The 20,204-nt window shown below is 35.5% G+C and overlaps 1 protein-coding gene across 3 annotated transcripts in view; it reads right to left on the reverse strand.

Moving 5' to 3' along the window:
- Window positions 1–20,204, reverse strand: part of CEP83 (centrosomal protein 83) — an 80,847-nt gene that overhangs the window by 11,774 nt on the left and 48,869 nt on the right. For 2 of the 3 annotated variants that reach the window (XM_079142824.1, XM_079142823.1), the window contains 3 exons: window positions 10,829–10,904; window positions 8,302–8,459; window positions 6,084–6,213 (listed from right to left, as the gene is read on the reverse strand). In XM_079142824.1, coding sequence (XP_078998950.1) covers window positions 6,084–6,213; window positions 8,302–8,459; window positions 10,829–10,904 — 364 coding nt within the window. The remainder of the gene's footprint in view (window positions 1–6,083; window positions 6,214–8,301; window positions 8,460–10,828; window positions 10,905–20,204) is intronic. The other variant, XM_079142825.1, reaches the window with a different exon arrangement.

Below are 20,204 nucleotides of genomic sequence, written 5' to 3' on the forward strand. Positions count from 1 at the left end.
TAATAAGAAAAATGCAAATCAAAACCACCCTAAGATTCCATCTCACCCCAATTAGAATAGCGTTTATCAAGAATACAAGCAACAACAGGTGTTGGAGAGGATGTGGGGAGAAAGGTACACTCATACATTGCTGGTGGGGCTGCAAATTAGTGCAGCCACTCTGGAAAGCAGTGTGGAGATTTCTCAGAAAGCTTGGAATGGAACCACCATTTGAACCAGCTATCCCACTCCTCGGCCTATACCCAAAGGACTTGAAATCAGCATACTACAGAGATACAGGCACATCAATGTTCACAGCTGCTCAATTCACAATAGCCAGATTGTGGAACCAACCTAGATGCCCTTCAATTGATGAATGGATAAAGAAACTGTGGTGTGTGTATATATATACACACACACACACACACACACACACACACACACACACAATGGAATATTACTCAGCCATAAAGAATGATAAAATTATGGCATTTGCAGGCAAATGGATGAAATTGGAGAATATCATGTTAAGTGAGATAAGCCAATCTCGAAAAACCAAAGGACGAATGATCTCGCTGATAAGTGGATGATGACACATAATGGGGGATGGGAGGGGTTAGTGTTAGGGTTAGTTAGGGTTAGGGAGGGGGGCAAGAATGGAGGAAGGAAGGACTGTATAGAAGGAAAAGAGGGGTGGGAGGGGTGGGGGGAAGGAAAAAAATAACAATGAATCAAACAACATTACCCTATGTAAATTTATGATTACACAAATGGTACGCCTTTACTCCATGTACAAACAGAGAAACGACATGTATCCCATTTGTTTACAATAATAAATAAATAAATAAATAAATGTATTGCTGGATTCAATTTTCTAATATTTAAATTTTTACATCTACATTTATGATGTAAGTTTTCTTACTACTGTATTACATCTGTCCCTCAAAAAATATGTGGGGATGTTTTTCCTACTTTTCTATTATCTGGGAGAGTTCTTAATATTGGTATTTCTTCCTTAAGTCACATGATGTATTTTTTTAATATTTCTTTAGTTGTTGATAGGCCTTTATTTATTTATATGTGGTGCTGAGAATTGAACCCAGTGCCTCACACACGTCAGGCAAGTGCTCTACCACTGAGCTACAACTCCAGCCCACATAATGTATTTTCTTTGTAGAAGGTTTTTAATTAAGGATTTTACCTCTTTCATAGATATAAGACTCTTTGGATTTTCTAATTCTTCTTATATTAGCTTTATTACAATGTTCTTCAAGGATTGTATTCATCAAAACTGCATAATCAGTACAATTATTTTATAATATGGTTTGATTTTAATACTTATAAGATATGTAGCAGTATCTCCCTTTTCATTAATGCCAGTCATCTGTATTTATCTCTCTAATCTATCTTATGGGTTGTTTGAAGAGAACCAGTTTTGTTAAGACTTTATCAGTTTCATCAATCTTTTCAAAAACCAACTCTTACATTTCCAATTTCTCATATCTGGTGTCTCTTTCACTGATTTTCTTCTTATATTTTGAAGATGCTAATGATACCTGTTGTTAAATCTAATACTATCCATAGAATTAATAATTCAATTATTGTGCCTTTTTTGTTGTTGTTGTTGTTCTAAACTTGCCTTTGTTAATGTTGTCCTGTTTTCTTTCTTTTTTGGTACTGGGTATCTTACTCAGGGGCACTTTATCACTAAGCCATATCCCAGCCCTTTTTAAGTTTTTTGAGGGAGTGTCTCACTAAGTTGCTGAGGCTGGCCTTGAACTTGCGATCTTCCGTCTCAGCCTCCCAAATCACTGGGAATTACAGACATGCACCATTGTGCCTGGCTCTTTCCCAGTTTTCTGGTATAATTCCCAAGCTGTTATTTCTAAGCAAGTACTACATGGTTAAAGTCTGCATCTGAATACTCCATTACCTGTATTCCCTGTGGGGGTCCATTTATATTGGCTATTCTTTTGGTTTTTGATGTTATTTCCTCATGTACCTATTTTGTTGTTGTTGTTTTTAATTAATAAATTTATTTCTTAGAGCAGTTCCAGGTTACAGAAAAACTAAACAAAGCAGCGAACTTCCATATATTTTCTTCCTCACCCTATTTCTACTATTAACATTTTGAAATGTTATAAATCTGTTAAACTCATGAGCCAATATTGACAAAACTATACCTATAGTTTGCATTAGTGTTCATTCTTTGTGTTGTATAGGTCTATAGGTCTTGCCAAATGCACAATATCCTATGCCCCATTATAGTATCACACAACCCTAAAAATTCCAGGGCTCTGCCTATTCACCTTCTCTTCCACTCCCAATCCCCAGTAAGCACTGATCTTTTTATTATCTCCATAGTTTTATCTTATCCAGAATGCCATACAGTTGAAATTGCAGCATATAGTCTTTTTTGGACTAGTTTCTTTCATTTAGCAATACATTTACGTTTCTTCCATGTCTTTGAGTGGCTTGATGGCTTTTTTTTTCTTTTTACTGCTAGATAATATTACCTTATATAGATGTACCAGTTTTATTCCTTCATTTGCTAAAGGATATGTTGGTTGTTTCCAAGTACTCTCAAAGCTGTTATAAATATTTGTGTATAATTTTTTTGTGTGGATTTAGGTTTTCAACTCATTTGAGAAAATACCTTGGAATGTGACTGCTGGATCACATGGTAAGAGCACATTTAACTTTATAAGACTACCAAAATGTCTTCCAACATGGCAGTACCAGTTTGCATTCCCACCAGAATGAGAGTTCCTAATGTTCTACATCCCTACCAGTATTTGCTGTAGTCAATATTTTGGATTTGGGCTATTCTAGGTTATGTCTGCTTATTTTTTGTAGAACTGGGTTTTATACATAAAAAAAAAATTGAGGAAATATTTTTCCAAACCTACAGTGTTATTTTCCCTTAAAGTAGATTCCTATTTGTTTTGGGCAGGCAGCAAGGGCTGTTAGCAGTATAAACTGTTAATAAATAATCCAATTATAAAGAACAAGATTATCTGAAGCTATGCTTCAGTACTTGCAAGGGCCAAGTAATTTTCAGCTCACCCTTAGTCTAAGGGTGAATTCCTTCAGGATTCCAATCCAAAGCACTAGTGGATTTACCTGACCTCCTGCTTTGTGGCCAAATCTGAACTCCAACTTTTGTTTCCCAAGCCCTGTGAGGCTGTCAAAGCTTTGCTCAGCTTCCAGTTGTCTCTTCTGGAATTGGGAATTTCCCCGAAAGGAAAAGCAACCACAAATGCCTTGCTCACCTTTCTAGATTCTTTACCACTAGGGATCTTGGCCTCCTAAACTTTCATGGACTTGTTATCTCTCTGAGGCCTTCATGGAGGTATTTTTAAAAATACCAAGTAGAATGTTCAATTCTACTTATTGTCATGGGGTTCATTCAAGCTGCTGTAACAAAATACCTAAGATAATTTACAAATAATAGAAATCGGTTTCTCAGGTTTCTGAAGGTTGGAAAGTGCTGGTGGTATCTAGTGGGGGCAAGGTGCTTCCTCATAAGACAGTGCCTTCTCAGTGGGTCCTTCATGGTAAAAGGGCAAGGTAGTGTTAAGTCCACTCATGAGGGTTCTGTCCTGTCCTTGTTGACCTAACAACCCCCCAAAAGACCTACACCTCCTATTACCATCATCTTGAGAGTTAGAATTTCATCAGATGAATGGGGCGGGGGTAGGGGGACACAAATATTCAAACCACAGCAAGCACCTGGAGAAAACTGATCTACACATTTCCTTGTCTTTCACTACCAAAAGCATATGCCGTCCTTAGGTATTTTAATCAAACAGCAGATATTTTAAAGGTAGCAATGTTTATAATTTCATTACTGTATGATCATATAAACACAATTTTAAATCTAGTTGTATTTCTCTAGTTGGTCATTTAAACTGTAGAAAAATAAAAAATTTTACTCATCGTCAAATCTTAATCAAGTATATATATTAAATACACACACACCAAACATACATTTAATCAGGCCCTGTAGTAACTACAGGTCATAAACAAAGATAGGGATTTCTGTAGAAAATTTTAGTCTTTAAGTGACAGAAGCCATTCTAGAGAAGGTAAGACAAGGACTGGGCTTTATTATTCTTTGAAAGTATAGGGATGTGGATTTACCCAAAGGTTCTCCAGCTAGGGACTGGTGAGTAAAAAGCATTGGTGTAAGATTAATACGACATCATATTATCAGTATTCAGGACAGACTCTGAAGTTTGCCTCCTGAGACAAATCTAGAGATGAACTTCCAAAAGTCAGGTTCATAACAGTAGTCTCCTCATTTACCATTATAAAAGCAAACTATTTACTAATCACTTACTGTTTGCCAGGAACTGAACTCAAATACAATGAAAACTCAATGTGTACTGACTGAAAGATCCAATGACTGCCTTAAGACTTTATCATTATAATAATTTTGTTTTTGCAGATATCCTTATTACCTTGCTCTAAACCTAATTTTTCCTAAAACTTGCATGAAAAACTATGACTTTGGTAAAATGCATCTGAACTTAAGTGGCACACACAGGACTGTGCTGACTAGTCTCACCTTCAGTGAACAATCACTAATTTCAAATGGATTTTAGTGCCCCACGGCAATCCTAGTAAATTTCCCTAATCTGATCACTCTCTGATCTCTCTCAACACTGGATATCACTTTTGCTCTAAAAGAAGTTAACGAAACTCACCTCAATAATTAGGATCTGATTTCTAAGACACTGATCCCTAAAACTTCAAAATAAAAGTTTATCTGTGAAAAAAGAAATAAGCTCCTATAACTTCTAGTGGTTTCCAGCTGAAATTTGGCTTCAGATGTGCCTAGGCTTCACAGTACAAGGAAGCATAAGCAGGATTTCTAAGATTTCTCAAGTCATAAAAAAATTCATTGAAAGTCTAACACCTGCATGCTTTTCAGTACATGGACAAAAGGCAATACAAGTGGCATAAAGAAAAAAACAAGTGCTTAATTTGGATATAAAACACTGGATTCTCATAAAATAAATTTTCTAATCTCAATATTTTACTACTTTTAGCATTATGAAAAGAGAAAATTTAAGAAGCTGGGAAAGTGAAGTAGTGCCTACTCAATTATCACTCCAACTGTCAATCACATTTGACATTTATATACAAAAACATAAAATGATGGCTAGGAACAGTGTCCTGGGCTTCCAAATTCAGAATATGTAATTGATCTAGTTATTTTCTCTTAAGCAAACATGAACAGTTAACTTTTCCAATAAACGCAGATACTGTGATACTAGTACACCCATGATTATCTTTCTCTCATCTCGGTTATTCTCTTCTCACAACCAACATTGCTACAAAAAGAACTTATCAAATGGAGACATATCAAACATACACATGCACATCCACTACCCTGCCCTTCCTCACACCCCAATTCTGTTAAAAACAACTGCTAAATCACTACCAGTAAGTCACTGTTATTGATGGAATCTGCTACATTCCTTGGGTTTATTAAAGTAGAATAAAGTTATAAACCACTGACTTATATGAATATCATCAGGCTACATGATTTCCAGGATGCCCTGGACTATTTCTAAAACAGAAAGCCTTTACGTGGAGAAAAATATGCCTGCAGAGGTAAAATTTAAAAAGTTCAAGATGGAAACATTGTGGCAGTTACAGAAGCCAGGAAGAGTCCTAGGCCCTACAACTAGGGGCATAAAGATACTTGCTCCTAATTTCTGAGTTGGAAACAAAAAAAGGCTTTTAACCATAGAAGCAATATTATGGATATTAGTTAGGCATAGCTGAAACAAGTCTAACCACATTATAACTTTTGAGGACAATGAATTGAATAAGACTGTATGGATTGGCCTGGACCTTTTATCACTCTGAAAAATACCACCTCTGTGGGGAAATACCTGTCAGCTCAAACAAAATTCACTAATAAACCTGTTGTATGGTTTGGATTTTCCCAATTTACCTCTGCAAGGCTGACAGCTAAATGTAATGTTTAAAGATCAGATTAAGCATGTCACCAAAAATCAGCGTCAATTTTACATTTTATTCTAAAATAGTTTTTTTACTCTGTAGAAATCATTTTACTAAAAACTACTTGCCTTTTTCTGAGCAATGGCAGCACGCTGTAGTTTCTCTTTAGCCTGATTATACTTTTCTTCTCTGTCTGTGATACGTTCATGAAGCTTATGCTTTTCTTCCAACCACTGTATTTGTTTTTCTTCCAATGTCCTGTCAGAAAAATATATGTAAAACATGCAAGTTAATATAAATGCTTAAGATTAAATAGATATTACCTGCCTGATGATATTCCTACTTTTCTAACTATAGGCACTATTGTATGGTCACATATTTGCTAACATTACAATTATAAAGCATTTCTTAGGAATCAGGCACTGTACTTCTAATTAGGTACTTGTGTCTTTTTTATATGTATGAGGAACTAGGTTTAGAGTAGTTGATTAACTCATGTAAGGATTCATGTCTAGTTAATGGCAGGACAAAAACGCCTGACAACCAAGTCTGAACTATAACAATCATCAAGTGATGAAAATTTGGACCTAACGGAGATGGTTAAAAATCATCTTGGAATCAAGTCTTTTTATGTGGTATGTTTTCTGGTTACAGTAAAATTCATAAAAATGACAGTTTAAGGTAACATAATTAAAACTTGTACTCTTAAAGCTATTCTGCATTCTTTTTTTTGGTACTGAGGATTGAACTCAGGGGCACTGGGTTACTGAGTCACATCCTGAGTCCTATTTTGCATTTTATTCAGAGACAGGGTCTCACTGAGTTGCTTAGTGCCTTGCTTTTGCTGAGGCTGGCTTTAAACTCAAGATCCTCCTGCCTCAGCCTCCCCAGCCACTGGGATTATAGGCATGCACCACCACGCCCGGCCACTGCATTCTTTATATGATTTTTAATATTCTTATTATGAGTAATACAAATGAGAATAATAAACCCTGATAAGTAAGATTACTTGCCTAAGGTCATACGAATTTTAAGTATGTTAGCCAGGGCTAAAATTATATTCTGTTTGCTCTCTAGTTCAGTTATTTTCTTCTACACTATCCTATGAATTACACTCAGAAACCAACAACAAATTACTTAAATTTGCTAGTTACACTTGTTATTAGGATTCTTAATCTCATTACAAACACTTGAGAATTTCAAGATACCAATTTATATATATATATATATATTTTTTTTTTTTTTTTTTTTGCAAAATAAAAGAAAAATAAGTTAGACCCTCAGGAATGTTGTAATACATTAAGGACACACATCATTCTTATTTCCTTTTCCTGAAATTCAACCTGATATATGAAACCATGGATGAGCCTTAAAATATGAAAGAACAGAAAAACTGAAGGGGAAAAAAAAGTTTTACTTGGTAAGATTGACTTAAGAAGAACAAACTTGAAAAGAATAATGTTTTATAGATAAAAATAAAACTCTATAATAACATGTCTTTGTGGGGCTGGGGCTCAGTAGTAATGTGCTCACCTAGCACGTGAGATACTGGGTTCAATCCTTAGCACCACATAAAAATAAATAAAATATAGGCACTGTGTGTATCTACAACTAAAAAATGTTTAAAAAGAACACGTCTTTGTAACAAAGACAAATCAAATACAAAATAGTATAATGTTCTATCCTATCTAGCTAGCTAGCTAGTTACCTACCTACCTACCTATTACTTTCATAGGGATCAAACCTAGGGACTTGTGTATGCTAAGTATGTGCTCTACCACTGAGTCACATATTAAAATTTTCCCACATATTAAAATTTTCCAGAGAATATAGTCTTGAATATTATTTTTCCCTGAAAGTCAACTATGCTACTATTAACAATTTCAAGGCCAAAATATATAAACAAATAAATTAACTTTTCAGAGGAAAAATCAAAAACTAGTTCTAATTCTAGGAAGTTTTGAGAACACGCAAAAACAGCAATTCCACAATCAATTTGTTCTGTTCTTTGGTATTTGGAAAATAGATATTTGAGAAAATTGTTTTGGTTTGTTCAATAAATAAGAGAGCATTTTCCTTGAAGAGTTTTCAGAATACTGTGGTCAGGAAGAATTTTCAAAGGACTTCTGTCCTCCATGTCTAAAATTTCTTCTAAATAATTTAAGAATCTATAAAGCCCAATTTACAGAAATGCAAAGTATATTACCTAAGATAACGGTATACTACTAAAAGGTATTTGTAACCAAATACAAACACATTCAACACTGGAATCAACACTGAAATAACTATATATTATATACCAAAAATAAAAAAATAGTTTGTACATAAAAAAAAGAACAACTCTACTTTTCAACTTCCAGTTGTGCTTTTTCAGCTTGGCTTCTTAAATTTCGGCATTCTTGTTTTAATCTCTCCACCATTTCCTTCAGCATTTGGTTTGAATTCAGCAAGTCATTTTCTGACTGCGCCAGTGAGGTCACCTGGATCTGCAAACTACTGATTTGCTTAAAAAGAGAACAAAAAAGTGAAACATATGGCCACTAAGCAAATGCAGTAAGGTCTGAAAAGTGGAGGATACTAAGCATTTCCCAATCACAAATGTCCCACCCAGCTGGTATACCATCAAAGATGTCCCTTAAATGAAATAATAAATAGCAGCTGCTAGGACAATTTCTTACTATAATTAGAGACTACCACTAACCATATATTCTCTAGTCACTGAGTCCCTCATTTCCTTCCCACAATAAGCAGGGCAGACAAGGTAGGAGGAATGGGAAGAAGGGTTATCAGGAAGAGCAAGGAAAAGAGAATTAAACAGAGTGTAAGTCTCCCCTATCACTCTAGTCTTTCCCTAGCCTTCTAAGAAAAGAACCAATTTCAAAAACAAGTCAACTGGAAAGGTAGTTGTTCTCCCTTCCCACATACCTGACATCAGTTACCTCTGTAGGAGATTTGCTCTCTGAGCAGTCAGGTATTGTTGCGTATAAACATAGAAAGGGTTGCTCTCACCTCGTTTTTAGAAGATTTCCAAGTATTCTACATGCCCAGTTTTAAGGTCTGAGAAATCTAATGAATGGTTAGGGATTTCTTGGCCTCTAGAGCCATATTTCAAACCACATAATGTCACCCAAGGTCTTTACTCCATCCCAATTTACCTTAACCTGGGAATACTTTTTCTTAAGAAGGTGGGTAATGATGTAGTTACAGATGAACAGGGTAGAAAGACTCACAGTGTTTCTAAGTTATATTTATTTAAATAGTCTTCACTTGGGACAGTTATATCTATCCACAGGCCATTTTGCCAATTAATAAAAAAAAAAAAAGAAACTCATTTTTCTTTTGTTTCCATTTACTTCTCTTAGCCATTCTCTGAGAGTTACTTTAGAGCAAATAATCAAGAGACAGGGATCAAAAGAACCCATCCTGAGATTCAAGGGTTAAAAGAAATACGATTTCTTTGCAATAAATTAAAAGGGCAACACTCCTATAACTTCCCAATAGAAACCAAGTAAGATAGGATTATGTATGTCCATAGAGCAATTTCTTAGCAGAATAAAGTAAAATGGTATGTCTCAGATTTATATTCTGGAATGAATGTCTTCATGTGGAACTTTTTACTCTTTATTTTTAACAGGAGTGGCAAACATTAAACCTATGTCATAGTTACATGAATAAGCAACCTTAAAAAAACTTAATACCTCCATATATTATAGGATGATAGAAACCCCAAATGCTAATGATACTACATAACTTCTCTCTTGGAGAATCAAATGTTATGATCTCCTAGTTAAGACTCAGAAACCATAACTGCACGTGCAAAGCAGTACCAGCTAATGGGCAAACATAAATCCTTTTTTGTTTTTTTTTGGTACTGGGGAATGAACTCAGGGGCACTTGACCACTGAGCCACATCCCCAGCCCTATTTTGTATTTTATTTAGAGACAGGGTCTCAATGAGTTGCTTAGCGCCTCACCATTGCTGGGAAGTTAGCTTTGAACTCAAGATCCTCCTGTCTCAGCCTCACAAGCCGCTAGGATTACAGGCATGTGCCACTGCACCAGGCAAGAATAAATCTTAAAAATGGAATCCTCACTATTTCATAATTCATAGGAAAAAAATTTTTAATAAAAAAGAAAATGGAATTCAGAAGAGTCCACTCTTCCATGTTTTGCCCAATCATATATACATATATATTTTTTTCCTGAACCCAAAAATCTTGGGAAATTAAAATATACATTTCTTTCCATATAAATACAACTTAGATTTCATAGGGATATAGCAAGAAGTACTCAATGGAATAAATATAAAGTTACAAACCAATTATTCAAGTAACTTAAAAATGAATAATTTTCTAATCAATTTTTAAAGTTCAGGATATCAAAATATCATCTTTAATTTTTAAAAAATTGTCATGAGCCTCAGCACACAAATATATTAAGAAAAACAGCAGTCAGAAAATAAAGCTTACTCAGTTACAACAGAGAAACTGAAACACTATCTTTCTATATCAACATCAATGTTATTGACTGTGTTAATTAGATTATCATAAAACTGATGCAAAATTCCAATAACTATGTGAAACACAGGCTTAAAGAAGTACCTAAAAAAATAAAAGCAAGCTGGGTTTGGAGTTGGGGTGGGGCACACTCCTGTACTCCCAGGGACTTGGGAAGTTGAAGCAGGAGAATCATAAACTTGAGGTCAGCCTCAGCAACTTAGTGAGACCCTCAGTAAATTCGTGACACCCTGTCTCAAAATAAAAAAAGAAAAGGATTAGGGATGTAACTCAGTGGTAGAGTGCCCTTGGGTTCAACCTCTAGTATTATAATGAAATAAATTTTAAAAAAGCAAAATGTTTACTAAAAATCATACCTGTTTCAGATCAGAATTTTCACTTTTTTCTTTCTCTGCATTTTCAATATTCACAATGTGTTGTTGAAGTTTTAACCTAAAAACCACAACCCAACGAAAGATATTACAAATTCACACAGTTTGTTATTTTACTGAATTAGACAATTAATTCTCCTGAATCCCTGTTTGATAATCAGGTGTTGTGCTATGTATGCAAAGTGGCAGATCCAAAGCCAGGCACAGCGGCCCACGCCTATAATCCCAGCAGCTCAGAGGCTGAGGCATGAGGTTCCTGAGTTCAAAGCCAGTCTCAGCAATTTAGCAAGACCCCCATCCCTAAATAAAATATAAAAATGGGGTGGGGATGCAGCTCAGTGGTTAGGACTCCTGAGTTCAATCCCAGGTACAAAAAAAAAAAAAAAAAAAAAAGAGAGATTCAATCATAGATTTCAGATTCTAGGCTTTATTTACATATTATTAAAATTTAATACAGATTACTTCTTTTGAAATGGGAAGCTATGAGTATAGAGAGGATGAGATATCAAGTTTGTCCAAAGGTACCACAGAATACTACATGGAAACAAAGATTTGATATGTAAGATTTCAATAAACAAAGAACAGCCTAGACAACTGGCCTTCATTGAAAAAGTATGGAATGTGTTGTCAAGGCATCAGAAAAAGAGTAGTTCAGTTTAGGAGAAGCTACCTCATACCCATATGACTTAAAAATTTTATAATTTATCAAATGCTATCTGAAATATTGCTATTTTACTCTAGGGCTAGCAGATTTAAAAGAAAATTATCTAATGCAAGACAACATATATGAAATATCTTATGAGCATTCTATCCAAGATAAATGAACATTTGAAGCAGACACAATATTGCACTCTCTTCTAAACGAATGATACATGTTCAATCACAATCTTCAAGGGTAGCGCATCTCTGGTGACCAAATGACCTATGTCATAGTGAAAACTTTATGTTAATTAGGTTTAGTAGGATGGGTCCCTCAACCTCCTCCCTTTCAAATTCCTTCAAACACTTATCTCAGATATAATTCATCTGGCTCTAGTCATCACTTATAACTTGGTTTTATTGACACACCTCATCTGCCCAATCAGAACTGGTACCATAACACTCTTCAAAGCCTATTGGTAGCCAGAAACAGTGGCACACACCTGTAATCCTAGTGGCTTGGGAGGCTGAGGAGCTAAGAGACTTAGTGAGACCTTGTCTCAAAATAAAAAATAGGGGCTGGGGATGTGGCTCAGTGGTTAAGCATCCCTGGATTCAATCCCTGGTACAGGGGAGGAAGAGGAAGGAGGAAGAGGGAGGAGGAGAGGGAGGGGAAGGAGGAAGGAGAAGAAGAAGGGAGGAGGAGGAGGAGGAGGTGGCGGCGGTGGCGGCGGCGGCAGCCCTAGCCGCCTAGGGCTATGCATTAAATACAGTAAGATTTCAATAAATATTTGCTGAAAGACTAAACAAACCAACTCTAATCCTGAATTAGTAAGATAGAACATGGAAGAATCTTGAAGATCTGACCAACTGCTTCTGAGATACTAACATATAAATGCCAAAAACAATGAGTCTAAAGAAAAGGTCAATCCTGCTCCTCCTCTTATTTCTTTGTCAGTACCAATAACCTTCTTATTTCATAATTCTAGCTATTATTGCTCTCAGACTTTTTGTGCATTTCCTCCATTAAGTGTTCATGAATAGTATTAACCAGGTGCTTTCAGCTTATTGAGTTTATAAGGGTTACTTTCTACAATATCATGATGAAAACAGAAGAGAGAAAACTGTTGGGTCCAGGTCAAGAATTTGGATATATATGGTCAGTCAACAAGAAAGAAAACTCAAGTAATGGAAAAGTAAAGGCTAGTAAAAGACATGCAATTGAACCAGACCTTGAAAGCAAAGTAACAGTCTTCAAATGGAGAAATTAATGATAAAATAATGATGAAGAGGAGTAACAATGGCACAAAACCTCAGAGAAAACAAAGGAAATGGGATTAAGAAAATGGCTCACTTGGAAGTAAAGGGGAAAAATATTTTTACTATAATGGAAAGGGGAGTGAGAATAAAAAGGGATAAAGATATTGAAATACTAAAGTAGCAAGAGGGTAAAAGAATTCATATTCAATAGCCTTTGCTTATATACAAATTCAAACATAGTTGAGCAGTAGTTTCTAGGCTGAAAAGGAGGCTAGAGAGGTTAATAAACTGAATGGAAAAAAAACGTATAACTACTACCTGTTTCGGTATCTTCAGTGAGTGTGAACTGGGTAAGAGAAAGATATTTGTGTCTTTGAAGTGAATGGTTCTAGTAGATAAACATAAAATAGAATAAATGTAAAGAATGCTAGGACGAAGATATGATAAACCATAAGGCTAAAGTGTTGAACAGTTCAACAACACAAATGTGCAGACACCAAAAAGATGTCAAGATAGAAAACAGAAAAGTTGAGACAGATACCAAAGACCTGAGAGATTATTGAGGAATATCCAGTAGATCGGTAACTGGCAAAGCAAAAAGACAGGGACAACCCAGAGGCAACAAATATCAAAAGAAAAACCATTTTAACCATGGTTAGTCAAACAATCACCTGAAACCAAGAGTAGGGTTTAGAAATGCTGATTTCCCTTGTTAGTTCACTGTTGCAGGACAGAGGAAGAAAAATAATTTCTACTTAAAAGGATGCTGGGTTAAATGCTATCAGGAGAAAATCAGATTTAGTGAGGTTGCATTAAAAAAAAAGTTGAATCACAAAACATTTCTTGATAGCAGAATAGGGATTCTGAAGGCTACAATAGAGACTGCTGTTAAAAGGAGAGCTTTTACTGAGTAAGTGGTGGGAAGAAAATGAAGGATGAGTAAGTTGGAGAATAAGAAATGATAAGGTTAGTACACTATACTTTAAAAACAATTATGGAAATAAAAATAGGAGGTAAAATGGAGGGCCAAATTAAAACAGAGAATAAAACTGTAGAAGAGTTTACTTGGAACCTTGAAATAACATTAGGATGGAGCCATTTCTAACTGCTTTCAAAATACAGTCAACTGTGATGATCCTGGCATGCAGCTGAGAGTGCTATTTCACCATTCAACAGATATTTACTGAGAGCCTATGAATGCTGGGCCCAGTTCTAAGACTTATAGATTCTATGGAAAATAACAAAGACAGAATCCCTACCCTTAACAGTCCAAAAATGCTGTTTGATAAAGCTTTCTGCAATGATGGAAATGTTCTATAATCTGCACTTTCCAATATGATAAAACAAGCTACATATTGCTATTGTGCATCTGAAATGTGGTTAGTATGACTGAAGAAGTTAGTTTTTAATTTCTTAAAATTTTAATTAACAAATTTAAATAATTCTATATGTCTGGTGATACCCTATTGAGCAGTGACAGTTCTAGTGTAACCTCTTGCCTTTGATGTTAATCTCCATTATTAAGGGGAAACAACATAATACAGCAAGCAAGAAAAGTCATATTTGTGATAATCTATTGTCACAGATTCCTAGATCAAATCTCTTAAGAATGGCAGTTGTCTTCTTCTAACAACTTTTTAAAAATAAGTTTCCTGCTTGCAAGCACTGGAAACTAGTCATTATCAACAAAAAGAGACTTTCTCAGAAGAATACAGGAGCCCAGGAAATCAAAACAGAACAAGAGTACCATAACCAGAATACAGTAATGGACAGTAATCACAGGCATAGATGTGCAACAAGAATCACCTCGTCCTACATATGCTATCACACATCCACCTCCATCACTTACTTTGTAGTTCAAATTTTGGGAGAAAACTTATCCAAATGGCCAACTATAAGTCTCCTGCTTCCTATTAAGTGACATACAACAAAATGCTCCTCAAGATAGTGTATAAATAGGAAGATATATGAAATGATTTTTTTTAAAGGAGGGAAAATACCCATGATAGGCAGGGGAAAAAAAAAAAAATCAAACTGATGAAATCAAAATGTTTTTAAAAAATCTTTAAGAAAAATTAGAAAGTCTCAAATGAAAGTGAGTTTGTTGGCTTTAAGCCCTGTAAAAGATAAATTAAGAGGCATTTTCTACAGGATATCTTAAATGATTAAGTTTTCCTTCCCTTGGATAGTTACTGCTATTATTTCCCCCAAATGCCTCTTCTCTACTTCTGATATCAAATTGCACATCACCTACGGCCTCCTCCCTACCACCACAGACAAAAGGCATATAACCTGGCTGATTCCCTTGGTCCACAGTGATAGGCCACTTGAGTCGATTAAGTGTTATGGTTTGAAACTGGAATGTCCTTCAAAAGGCTCCTGTGTTGGAAGTGTACAACAAGAGTCAGAGCAGGGCTTTTAGGCAAAGACTGGATCATGAGGGCTCTGACCTCACTGGTGATCTCCATCAGCTATCACTGATAGCTGGATGGACTACTGGGAGGTGGGACCTAGTTAGAGGAAGTAGGTCCAAGTAGGTTTATCTTCTCCCAGGCCTCTTGGACATTCTCTCTCTCCCCTTCCTAGCTTCCATGAACTGAGCAGCTTTCCTTCACCTTGCCCTTCAGCCATGAATTTTTTTCCTCCCATCCAGCCCAGATTAACGGAGTTGACTGACCATGGACTGCAATCATGAATCAAAATAAACTTAGCATCCTCTAAGTTGTTTCTGTCAGGTATTTTGGTCACAGTGATGCAAACGGACTAAGACAGGAAGTAACAGTATACTGTTTGATCCTCCATATACCATTTTAGCCTCACAAAGGAAACAATAGGAAAAAAGCAGACACCAGAGACAGACAAGTAGCAGTAAGGAGGAGGGGGAAGAAGAAGGAAGAAGTCACTCTGGTCATATTTGAGTTACAGACCCAAGTGTCCAAGAGAACATCACAACCTGTCCTTTCCACAATCTATGTCAGACAATCAAGTCCCTTTATTTGCTTACACTAGTTGGAGTAGGATTGCTACCATAACCAAAAGTTGACTTCATACTTTATTATATTATAATTGCTATAATTTTCACATTGTTAACTTACAGGTAAATTTACAAACTGAATAAAAGTACAGTGAAGCATCCTTATGAAATAAAAAATACTTTTATAAAAATAATTTTATTACTCTTGATATTATAATAGGCTAATGGTGAAGAAATCACCTTAGTAAATAAAAAACAAATATACAGTTAATAATTTAAAGTCCCTGCTAAAGCAGTGATTAATATATCTAGCAGATTAATATCTATTTATCATAGATACTGTTGTTTGTGAGTAAAAGGATACTTCTGCTTCATATGATTTATACTTTTCATTTCCCTAGCAAGATCTTTGATCTACAGTCTCTGACCAATCACAAACCCAAGTGATACAATTATGATTAATATTTTGGCACTGGGGATTGAACCCAGGTGTGCTTTTTCACTGAGTCACACCCCAAGTTCTTTTTATTTTCAGACATGGTCTTGCTAAGTAGCTGAGGTCTTGCTAAATTGCTGAGGCTAGCCTTAAACCTCCAATCTTCCTGCCTCCCTCTCCAAATTGCTGGGATTACAGGCATGTGCCACCATGTCCAGCTATTATGATTATTTTAATGAATGATAAAAATAGACTTGGTTGACATAGCTGAATTTATAAATAATTAAATCAGAACTACTATGGAAAAAACACCATGATTGTAGAGCTTTTTATTTTTCAAACTCAGGCAAATCTTGTGAATCACCCCTGCTAGATTTCATACTGGTTACTATGTCCTTATATATTGGGGATCAACTGCACATTATATGTATAAATAATCTAGAGAAAATCAAGAGGATTCAAAGATAAATGATCAAAGTGACTAATGGAACAGAAAATGACTATATTAAAGAAAAGTTAAAAGAATGAAAGTTGTTTTATATACATGTATATTTTGGGCAAGGGGCAATACTGGGGATTGAACCCAAGGCCTTGCACATATTAGGCAAACCCCCATCACTGAGTTACGCCTCTAGGCCCTTGTTTATTTTATTTTGCACTGGTCTCCCTAAATTGCCTGGGTTGGCCTCAAACTTGCAATTCTCCTATATCAGTTTCTAGGATTATAGTTGTGCACCACCACATCCAGCTACATTTTTAAAAGCCCAAAAAACAAAAGGATAAAGTCCACTATTGTTTTCAAGCAATGACAAAATGCTGAACATTATATCACTATAGCAACAGAAATCCAAAGCTGAAGAAACAGAAATGATTCTAAATGGCCAAATTGTGCAACCATGAGAGCATAAAATATTAGAGTGGAGTTCTTGGGAAAGGTGGAGATTTAAAAACAATCTGTCCTGAATAGTTAAATAAAGTACCCACCCACCTAAAAGTGAAGGGGTGGGCAAGATTAACTCTCAAATCCATTACAGATTTATGATTCTAGAACTGAAGCCAACAACAATTCACATTAATAGTGCATAAAACCTGACATAAGTAATAGATATACCACTGCCTGAAGCAGTTCTTTCTTAAGTAATGTGGATCAAGAACTCTGTCTCAAAATAGAACCTACAACTTAAAGAATATGATTTTTAAAAGTCACTCAACTTTAATTTATATAATTAGCAAAATTACTAAGATTTTAGAATCAAAAAAGCAGAGATAGGGAAGGTGCTGAAGAGAAAGAAAGATGCTCTAGCTCTGTTACCCACATATTCTACAAAGATAATTCAAAAGAGCTAGGAAAACAAACAAAAGCCACACAGAACCACACCCTTAGAATAAATGGAAGAAAGCAAATGTCCAAACTTCAAAACAACTATATAAGTGAAAAGGGTGGTGTGGTGGGGGAGGAGGGGCTCAAATCCCAGCAAATGTTCACTGCATGTGAACGGTCTTAACTCATTAAAATAAAAAAGATCTCCCATTTGGCTTATGTTTTAGTCAGCTTTTTTCACTGCTGAGGCTAAATGATCTGACCAGCACAATTATAGAGGAGGAAAGGTTTATTTGAGGGCTCACAGCTTCAGAGGTCTTAGTCCATAGAAGGCGGGCTCCATTCCTCAGGGCTTGAGGTGAAGCAGAACCTCATGGTGGAAAAGTGTGGCAGAGGGAAGCAGCCTGCATCATCAGGAAACAGAGAGAGAGACTCCACTCCCCAGATACAAAATATATATACCACATAGCCACACCCCAATCCCAATCTACTCCAGCCACACCCTATCACTTCAATTAATTCCATCAGGGATTAATTCACTGATTGGGTTAAGACTCTTACAACCCAATCATTTCTCCTCTGAACCTTCCTGAATTGTCTCACATGTGAGCTTTTGGGGGATATCTTTTATCCAAACCATAACAGCTCACAAAGCAAGACCAGACTATTTGCTGTATAGAAAAAACACATTTAAAAAACAAAGTGATTCAGAAAATTTAGAAACAAGGGATAAAGGTATACCAGGCAAAAGGAAATGATAAACAGTTGGTGTCTGACTTACAATGTTTTGACTCAGAACTTCACAAGGATGTGAAAGCTATATGTAATCTGTAGATCCTGTACTTTAAATTTTTAATTTTGATCTCCCAGCCTACTGATATGTAATAAATGATATTCTCTCATAATGTTTGGTCAGGGGCAGCAAGCTGCAGATCTCAGTTTGCCATGGGATCATGAGGGTAAACAAACCAATACTCTGCAGTGTACTGTTATTAGGTATATTAAAGACACTTTCAACTTATGAGGGAGGGGGTCTGTCAGAACATAACATAACCCACTGTACTCTTTCTTTCCATATGCTATGTAACACTTACAAAAACTGATCATATATTATAGCACTGAGACTACAGCAAGGCAAGTAAAGTGCAGAGAGTATAAAATTTGAGACACTCATTCTGAGACTGTTAAGGAGAACCCTGCACCAGAGGACTGACTCTAGCGATATCCAACAAATGAGGTCCAGCCACTTGGACCAAAACCACACATGGGGAATGCCTGTAATCCCAGAGACTTTGGGAGGCTGAGGCAGGAGGATTTAAAGTCAGACATCAACATCAGCAACTCAGTAACGCCTTAAGGACTTAGTGAACCCTGTCTCAAAATAAAACACTAAAAAAGGGCTAGGGATGTGGCTCAATGGTTAATGGACCTTGGGGTCAATTCCAAAAAACTCTAATAGATATCATACTCTATGGGATATATTTAAAGCAGTGAGGAGAAGAGAATTTTCTACACTAAACACTCTTACTAATAAAAATGAAAGAATAAATATGAATAGGATTCCCTATTCAAAAATAACAAAATGAACCAAGTAAAAGAAGTACAAGATATAAAACACTGTCCATCAAACTCTCATTCACAAAGGAATTACTAGGAAAAAAAAAAGGAATTACTAGAAAATATGTGACTTGCAAAGCCACAGGATTCAAGGTTAAGACATAAAAGTCAACTAACTGTATATCCTGGCAGTGAATGATTAAACAGAAAAAATTTAAAAAATAACAGTTTTGAATAACCTAAGTATACTCCAGAATAGAATTTAACAAAAGATGAGCATGATATATACAAAAAACCCTCAAAACTATAATGATAGAAATGAAAGTAACCCAAATAAATAAAGAGATATATAATAGTCACAGACTAGAAGATAAGGTATTAAGATAACAGTTCTCCTGAAATGAACCTACAAAGTCAGTGCAATCCCAAACAAAATCTTAAGCTTGTAAAAGTAACAAGTTAATTTTAAAATTTATACAGAAAAGCAAAGGACTTAGAAAAATTGACAAAAAAACAAGATAGAGGTCTTCAACTACCTGAATCAAACTTACTATAAAGCTTCAATAATCAAGATAGTGTGATACTGTTGGAAAGACAAAGCAGAAAAGTCCAAAATCAGGCCTACACTTACATGTTCTATTACTTTTCAACAAAGATACCAAGATAATTCAAGGGGGAAAAGATATTAGTCAACAAATCATGCCAAAACAACTGGATACTTACATGAAAATAAAAAAATTAAATGTCATGCCAGGCATGGTGGCTCATGTCTGTAATTCCAGTGGCTCAGGAGACTTAGGCAGGAGGATGGAGAGTTCAAAGCCAGCCTTAGCAATGGTGAGGTACTAAGTAACTCAGTGAGACCCTGTCTCTAAATAAAATGCAATAGGGCTGGGGATGTGGCTCAATGGTTGAGTGCCCCCGAGTTCAATTCCAGGTACTAAAAATATATATATATAAAGTAAAAAATAAACATCTACCATTACTTTATACCATATAAAAATTAACAGGAATTTGATCTTAAGACTCAAATGTAAGAACCAAAATATTAATCTTTTAGAATATGATCTCTTTATAACTAGGATTAGTCAAAGATTTCTTAAAGGGAGCACAAAAAGCATAGAAAAGAAAAAGGTGATTAAAGTGCGATTTCATCAAAATAAAAAATCTTTTG

This window comes from Sciurus vulgaris (assembly GCF_902686455.1).
Source record: "Sciurus vulgaris genome assembly, chromosome: 5".
Taxonomy (NCBI): domain Eukaryota; kingdom Metazoa; phylum Chordata; class Mammalia; order Rodentia; family Sciuridae; genus Sciurus; species Sciurus vulgaris.